Genomic DNA, 8,641 nt, shown 5'->3' on the forward strand with positions numbered 1-8,641 from the left:
CTCGCTCGGATCTCAGCGAAACCAATATCCCCATTGTTATTGCAGCTTGCTGTGTGCTCCACAATCTCTGTGAGAGCAAGGGGGAGACCTTTATGGCGGGGTGGGAGGTTGAGGCAAATAGCCTGGCTGCTGATTACGCCCAGCCAGACAGCCGTGCGATTAGAAGAGCCCAGTGGGACGCGCTGTGCATCTGGGAGGCTTTGAAAGCTAGGTTGCACAGTGAGCAGGGTAACCTGTGACTATTAAGTTTGTTTACAGAGAAGCTGAACCTGCCCACATTTCCTTACCCAGTGAATGTTCACTATCCTCTCCAGTCACATACCCCATTCACCCCGTTCCCCCCCTTCCAACACACCTTTAAAAATAAAATCACTGGAAATTTGTTAATGAACACAGTTTTCTTTATTACTGTTTTCGCAGTAAAGTGTTGAAACTGGGACGCAGACTGTGGTGGGGAGCGGGTGTAGTGTAGTGATGCAAATGACGCTTCTAAACTCGAGGAATGACAGGCTCCTGCTCCTAGAGTGGTCCGCACTGGTGGACTGGTTGTTTCAACGGAGCCTGCCACCCCTCCTGTTCAGGACTCTGTGTGTGGGGGCTATGTGACTTTGTGGCAGGGGGAGGACGGTTACAGATCCCCTGCTGCGTGGCTCTGTGATCCAGGTTAAGGACCGCTGCATAAGATCTCTAACCGCCCTCCCCCGCCACAAAGTCACATAGCCCCCACACACACACACAGAACATGAAAACCACCTCACAGACTGACCAGGGTGCCTAGTGACTGCAATGTGTGTGTGACCTGCTACTGAACCTGCCCCCGCGTCTGTACCCTGGTAAAGGTGACTGTCCTGTCCAATTACCAACCACCTTCCCCCCCCTTCAAACAGACTCTCCTCTAAAAGAACATGATGGAAACAGTAATTAACAGAAACGTATTTTTTATTAGCAACTACACACTTAGGGGATGAAACTGGGACGGGGGCTTGGGTGAGGCGGGAAGGAAAGGACTTATCAAATTTTGGGGAATGACAGCCTTCTGGTACTTGAGCGGTCTGCAGGGGTGGAGTGAGAGTTTTCACGGACTCTGCTGCCCCTCCTTCTTGGGACTTTGGGTGAGGGGGTTATGGGACTTTGTGGCGGGGGAGGGCGGTTACAGATAGACTGCAGCGGGGCTCTGTCCTCCTGCCTCCGGTCCTGCAGAACATCCACAAGGCGCCGGAGCGTGTCCGTTTGCTCCCTCATTAGTCCAAGCAGCGTTTGAGTCGCCTGCTGGTCTTCCTGCCGCCACCTCTCCTCCCGTTCAATGTGTGATCGATGGATTTGGGACATGTTCTCCCTGGGTCTGCTGGGCTGCCTTGGCTCGGGAGCAGCCCATAAGTTCCGAGAACATGTCGTCCCGTGTCCTTTTCTTTCTACGCCTAATCTGCGCTAGCCTCTGGGAGTGTGATGCCAGGGTAGGTCGGGAAACAGTCGCAGCTGTGGGATGGGAAAAAGGGAGTGAATTCCTCGGAAAGATAAATTTTGTTGTGAACAAAGAACATAGTCTTTCTCTGTGAACAAGACCATGCACAGCACCTATCACATGCGCACTCAGGACAAGGTCGAATTTTCGGCCTTCGCATTCAGTGCCTGGGGTCTTGCAGTGCAGATCTGACAAGCGGGGCAGGACAGCGGAATTTGGGTAGCAGGCTGACATGGTAAGCTGTAGACTTGTGGCTGCTTAAAACTTTAATAATAGCACTGGCCTCCTTTCACGTTCAAAGCAATGCTCCTAGCGTTGGCCAGTTCCGGCTGCCAGCAATCCGGCAAGCATGAACTCTGCCCCTGTCCCACCCCCTCGCGGCTGTCCCAGGAAAAGATCCCTGTATGCTGCCCCTCTCCCGCCTCCACCGCGTGGCTGTAAACCGCCGGTTACAGTTCTGTAAAGGAACAGGCAAGCAGTCCCAATACTAACATTCCCCTACCTAATTCAAAGCAGGTCACCATGAGCGACATCACTCTGATGAGGATTTCAGAGACCGAGAAAGAACGGATGCTTTGTGAAAGCCTGCAAAGACCAGGGCCGTATGCCGCCATGCTCTGCAAGGCAATGATCCCGGAGTACTTGCTGATAGCCTGGCGCAGAAACGTTTCCTACTGTGGAGGACACAATAAGGCCGCTCTCCCAAGGAACCTCATGCAAAGGCTTTCCAATTACCTCCAGGAGAGCTTCATGGAGATGTCCCATGAGGATTTCAGCTCTATCCCCGGACATATAGACCGAATTTTACTGTAGCTGCACTGGCAAGGAATAAACAGTAGAGCGCCTAGGGCAAACCAATCATGATAAACCGGACATTGTTAGATTTTTTTGCAGTAGTTGCACTGCCAAGGACTGAAACGTTAAGCGCCTAGGGCAAACAAATCATGAAAAACACACTGTTAATATTAATGTTCTGTTCAAAATAAATGTTTACATGTTTAAAACACTTACCGATTGATCCTTCCCCTGATTCTGGGTCCGGGTTAACACCTGGGGACGGTTGGTAGGGGATCTCTGTGAGGGTGATGAAGAGATCCTGGCTGTCGGGGAAATCAGCGTTGTAAGCGCTGTCGACTGCCTCGTCCTCCTCATCTCCTTCCTCATCTTCCCTGTCTGCTAACATCTCCGAGGAACCGGCCATCGACAATATCCCATCCTCAGAGTCCACAGTCACTGGTGGGGTAATGGTGGCGGCCGCACCTAGGATGGAATGCAGTGCCTCGTAGAAACGGGATGTCTGGGGCTGGGATCCGGAGTGTCCGTTTGCCTCTTTGGTCTTCTGGTAGCCTTGTCTCAGCTCCTTGATTTTCACGCGGCACTGCATTGCATCCCGGCTGTATCCTCTCTCTGCCATGGCTTTAGAGATCTTCTCATAGATCTTTGCGTTCCGTCTTTTCGATCGGAGCTCCGAAAGCATGGACTCATCGCCCCACACAGCGATCAGATCCAAGACTTCCCGATCAGTCCATGCTGGGGCCCTCTTTCTATTCTGAGATTGCATGGCCATCTCTGCTGGAGAACTCTGCATCGTTGCCAGTGCTGCTCAGCTCGCCACGATGTCCAAACAGGAAATGAGATTCATACTGCCCAGACAGGAAAAGGAATTCAAATTTTCCCGGGGCTTTTCCTGTGTGGCTGGTCAGAGCATCCGAGCTCGGACTGCTGTCCAGAGCATCAACAGAGTGGTGCACTGTGGGATAGCTCCCGGAGCTATTACCATCGATTTCCATCCACACCTAGCCTAATTCGACATGGCCCTGTCGAATTTAGCGCTACTCCCCTCGTTGGGGAGGAGTACAGAAGTCGAATTTAAGAGACCTCTATGTCGAACTAAATAGCTTCGTTGTGTGGACGGGTGCAGAGTTAATTCGATTTAACGCTGCTAAATTCGACATAACCTCCTAGTGTAGACCAGGCCTTAGAAATAGGGCATTTCAGTAGATCATAAGTAAACATGTTTGGATTGAAAGGAATCAGACTTGGTGTATTTGAATCTTGTGGAAACCTAATATTAGAGTTTAAAAGAAATCAGATTGACAAATCCTTGGTTCTTAAATACAATACATACTGTGCAGTACATACTATAGAATCTTAAGTCTTTAAACTATTCTTTTTGTAAAGATAAACCTAGCATGGAGAAATAATCATACTTTAAAATGCACTATTTCATCATTATACAGTATAACAGATCTAGGGAAGGATATTTTATGTATGATGCAGACTTCTTTTATCAGTATCAGTATTTTATCAGGTTTTTGGACAAGTTTAACTAGTCAGAGCAAAAATATTTTAATTTCTTTTGTTTTTAAAGGTGTTTAAAAATGTATGTGTTTAAAGATTACCACCTCTGTCTGTTCTATTGCAGATAAGTATGTGCCTTTCATTGAGAGAAATCAACAGAAAGAGGAGGTTATGCAGGAGGAATAAGAAGCCAATATATCAACAGGGTTGGGGGGGTATTTAAATAGTGTATATTATGGTATGCTTAGTTTGTTGCAATAAATACTATAACAATTTGTTGTACCTCTTTGTATATACAGAAATACTCTAAATTCAGAGGGGTTTACACTAAAATTCAAAACTATTTGGAAAAGAGAGTCCCTTTTAAAACAGGGTATTTTCTGCTTATTTTAATTCCCTATTTGTGTATATGTATGGTATACTTTTCTATACCAATCTGGAATATGTTCACTTATTTTTGCCAATGTAATATTTTAAGTCCGTATCAACAACATCATCTTATGTATGTGTGAATTCTGTAGTACGGCTAGATTTTCTGTAGTTTAGTTGAGATTCTTTCCCTATCTTGAAAAAGCTCTGTGCCAAACTACTGCCTCTTTTTTGTTTGAAATTTTTAACTAAATGAATGTGAGTTGCTGTACGTAAACATTACTTAAAACTGCCAAGTGCACCAATAAAATGTTTACAATATTCCTAACATTTTGTATGACACTTTATTTATGCAGGTTTTAAAGTTGCCTTTGATAGGATCCTGAGAAATATGGTAATGTTATGGCCATTCTAGTCAACCAGTTATGACTGATAATGGTTCCATTGGCTTCTCTAACAAATGCAGTCACACTGACGTAAAGCTGGTGTATCAGAGTGGAGACTCTGGCTCCAGGGGCCACTTTCTCAGTTAATGTAAATCAGTATAGCTACATTGACATCAGTGAAGCTACTCTGACTTCCACCCGCTGAAGATCTGGTCCTTGGTATTCAAAGCCACCCAACAAAGGTAGAGCAAGAAGCCTTCATTTAAGCCTGTAATCCTTTCTTTAAGATATTCCAAGTTAATGGAGTGGCTGATATAGGACTCCGTAAATAAAGAGTTAAAGGAGAGTCATATAACTAATGTCAATCAACATGGGTTTATGGAAAAAAGATCCTGCCAAACTAAGTTGATGATGTTTTTTCAATGAGATTACAAGTTTGATTGATAAAGGTAACAGTGTTTATGTAGTTCCTTACAGAAATTTAAGTACGTTTGACTTGGTACTTCATTACATTTTGATTTAAAAAAAAAATTAGAATGATAGAAAATTAATATGGCTCACATTACATGGATTAAAAGATGGCTAACTGATAGGTCTTGAAATGTAATTGTAAACTGGGAATCAGCATTGAAAGGGCCTGTTTCTAGTAGGGTCCCACAGGGATCGGTTCTTGGCCTTATGCCATTTAAAATTTTTATCAATGACCCGAAGAAAACATAATTATCACTGAAAGTTTGCAGATGACACAGATTGGGGGAGAGGTAAATAATGAAGAAGGTAGATCATTGATACAGAGCCATCTGGATTACTTGGTAAGCTGGACACAAGCAAACAATATGCATTTTAATGATTAATATAAATGTATACATCTAAGAACAAAGAATGTAGGCCATACTTACAAGATGTGGGACTGGATCCTGGGAAGAAGTGACTCTGGGGTTTGTGGTGATAATCAGCTGAACATGAGCTGCGCTGTGGCCAAAAGGGCTAATAAGATTCCTATGTTTATGCATCGAAGGATCATAAGTAGGAGTAGTGTGTGTGATGGGTTGGATCACAGAAACCCCCCTGGGAGCTGCCACCTGATGTGCCAAGACTACCTCTGCTCCTGTCTTTCCCTGCCAGCTCAGGACTCCAGACACTCCCGTCTGCTCCAACAAAGACCCAGGGTCTGAATTATTTGCCCCAAAGCTGCAGGTTTTCCTGAAAACAGCTCACAGAAATGTACTTGTCTTTAGCATTCAGATGCCCAACTCCCAATGGGGTCTAAACCCAAATAAATCCGTTTTACCCTGTATAAAGCTTATGCAGGGTAAACTCATAAATTGTTCACCCTCTATAACACTGATAGAAACATTTGCACAGTTGTTTGCTCCCCCAGGTATTAATACATACTCTGAGTTAATTAATAAGTAAAAAATGATTTTATTAAATAAAGAAAGTAGGATTTAAGTGGTTCCAAGTAGTAACAGACAGAACAAAGTCACCAAGCAAAATAAAATAAAATGTGCAAATCTATGTCTAATCAAACTGAATACAGATAATCTCAACCTCAGAGATGCTTCAGTAAGTTTTTTCCTCAGACTGGACACCTTCCAGGCCTGGGCACAATTCTTTCCCCTGGTACAGCTCTTGTTCCAGCTCAGGTGGTAGCGAGGGGATTCTTCATGATGGCTCTCCCACTTTGTTCTGTTCCACCCCTTTATATATCTTTTGCATAAGGCGGGAATCCTTTGGGTCTCTCTGGGTTTCCACCTCCCCCCCCCCCACCCCCCCCTACCACACACACACACTGAAAAAGCACCAGGTTAAAGATGGATTCCAGTTCATGTGACATGATCACATGTCACTGTAAGACCCCCCTAAGCCTTCATTCCTACCAGCCTGACTCACAGGAAGGCTTGCCTGCAAACAGAGCCCCAGTCCATTGTCCTGGTGATGGGAGCCATTAAGATTCCAAACCACCATTAATGGCCCACACTTTGCATAATTACAATAGGCCCTCAGAGTTATAGTTCATATTTCTAGTCCCAGATACAAGAGTGGTACATTTATACAAATAGGATGATCGCACTCAGTAGATTATAAGCTTTGTAATGATACCTTACAAGAGACCTTTTGCATGAATCATATTCCAGTTACATTATATTTACTCATTACCATATTTTTATAAAACCATATAGACTGCACAACGTCACAGAGAGGTTATTTTATTTCTGTATTTGTCACTAGTGTGACTGCTGCTGGAATACTGTGTGCAGTTCTGGTGCCCACAATTCAAGAAAGATGTTAATAAATTGAAGGGTGTTCAGAGAAGAGCCATGAGAATGAATAAAGGATTAGAACACATGCCTTATAGTGAAAGACTGAGCTTCTTCTTGAGTCTATTTAGCTTAACAAAGAAAAGGTTAAGAGCTGACTTGATTACAAGCTGTAAGTCTCTTCATGTGAGCAAATATTTAATAATGGGCTGTGCAGTCTAGCAGAGAAAGGTATAACATGATCCAATGGCTGGAAGCTGAAGCAAGACAAATAAGGTGTAAACATTTAACAGTGAGAGTAAGTAACTGTTAGAATTTACCAACGGTCATGATGGATGCTCCATCAGTGACAATTTTTAAATCAAGATTGAATGTTAGTCTAGAACATCTTGTTTAGGAATTATCAGAGGAAGTCCTATGGCCTGTGTTATACTGAAGGTCAGACTACATCGGGGGTGGAGGACCTACAGCCCCTGTGCCAGGTTCGGCCCGTTGATTAATTTTATCTGGCCTGCGGAGTGGGGTGGGGGGCTCGTCCCACTCCGCCTGCCCACCTGGCACTCCAGCCGGGGAGCGGGGTGGAGGTGTGGGGCCTTGCCAGCCCGCAAGCCCCCTACCCCACTGCCTGCCTGGTGCACCGGGTGGACAGAGCGGGGTGAGCCCCCCATCCTGACCCAATTCCCCGGCAGGAGCGCTGGGCAGGGGGTCGGAGCAGGTCGGGGCACAGGAGTGCCCATTTTTCTAGGGTCCCCCAATTGGCAAGAGCTCCTGTGTACGCCCCTTTGGCCCAGTGGGAGGAGGATGGCAGGCGAATGAGCGGCAGCCCAGCAGCGGCAGAGGAATGCTCAAAAAAGGTAGGCCTGTTGCTTGGGGAGCCAGGCCCAGCATGAGACACTGGGACGGGAGCCGTTGCCACTGGAGAGCGGTGTTTCCTCTTGGAGCTGGGTGTGCACCTGGTGCCCCAGAGGGCCCCTGTCCAGAGTGTCAATCTCCCTCTCCAAGGCCAGCTGGAGGGGGTGGGAGGGAGGCGGCCCCAATCCATCTGTCCTCTTCCCCATCGCCCACCCACCTGAAGTCGGGGCCCACCCAAGTGTCCCGTCCTTGCTACACCACTGGGCCGACCACCCCGGAGCAGGGAGAGGACAGCCCCTCTCGGTCCAGTTCTGGGGAGGAGTTCCCTCCCCTGCCCTCACCCCCAACATCCCAGGGATCCTGCACTCAGCTCTGGGCCCCCCAGAAATATACTGACAAACCGGGGGAAATTCAGAGAAGAGCCACACAACAGCACCAGGGGATGGTAGGGCTGATTTATGATGAGAACCGCATCACAGCATCTGATCCAAAGACCGGGGTAGTCAATGGCATGGGCTTTGGATCAGACCCTTGCTTTTTACTTGTGTGTGGGCCGCGATTGATTTTTTTCTCTGGGTCAATGGCCCCGATAGAAAAAAGGTTCCCCACCCCTGGACTACATGATCACAATAGTCCCTGCTGGCCTTGGAATCTATGACCTCATTTAAGAGCGCACAAATTATGTAGCTAGCAGAGCTGAAGACCATAATTAAAGAGCGCAAACAAACTAATTATGGCTGTCAAGTGATTAAAAAAAAGAATTACGATTAATTGCACTGTTAAACAATGATAGTAATCTGCCCATATGAATAGCTACGGTGTCTCAATGTGATATGGAGATTTACTAGTAATATTTATTGAAAGCACATGAAAATAGTGTGTTTAATGGAATAGAAATGCCTGCTTTTTCTCCAATTGTTGCATTACAGTATTTCTAGAAATCTCAATGGGGAGAAATGCTCTTCTACTTCTAGTTAGAGCTGGGCTGAATTTTTCCACTGAAACTTTTT

The 8,641-nt window shown here is 45.9% G+C and overlaps 1 protein-coding gene across 1 annotated transcript in view; it reads left to right on the plus strand.

The window, feature by feature from the left end:
• Window positions 1-4,460, plus strand: part of FAM174A (family with sequence similarity 174 member A) — a 39,640-nt gene extending 35,180 nt beyond the window's left edge. Inside the window, exon 3 of the mRNA XM_026649186.2 lies at window positions 3,888-4,460. Coding sequence (XP_026504971.1) covers window positions 3,888-3,891 — 4 coding nt within the window. The 3' untranslated portion in view covers window positions 3,892-4,460. The remainder of the gene's footprint in view (window positions 1-3,887) is intronic.
• The last annotated feature ends 4,181 nt before the right edge of the window (window positions 4,461-8,641 follow it).

The sequence above is a fragment of the Terrapene carolina genome, unplaced genomic scaffold (genome assembly GCF_002925995.2).
Source record: "Terrapene carolina triunguis isolate 2854851 unplaced genomic scaffold, T_m_triunguis-2.0 Scaffold69, whole genome shotgun sequence".
NCBI lineage: Eukaryota > Metazoa > Chordata > Testudines > Emydidae > Terrapene > Terrapene triunguis.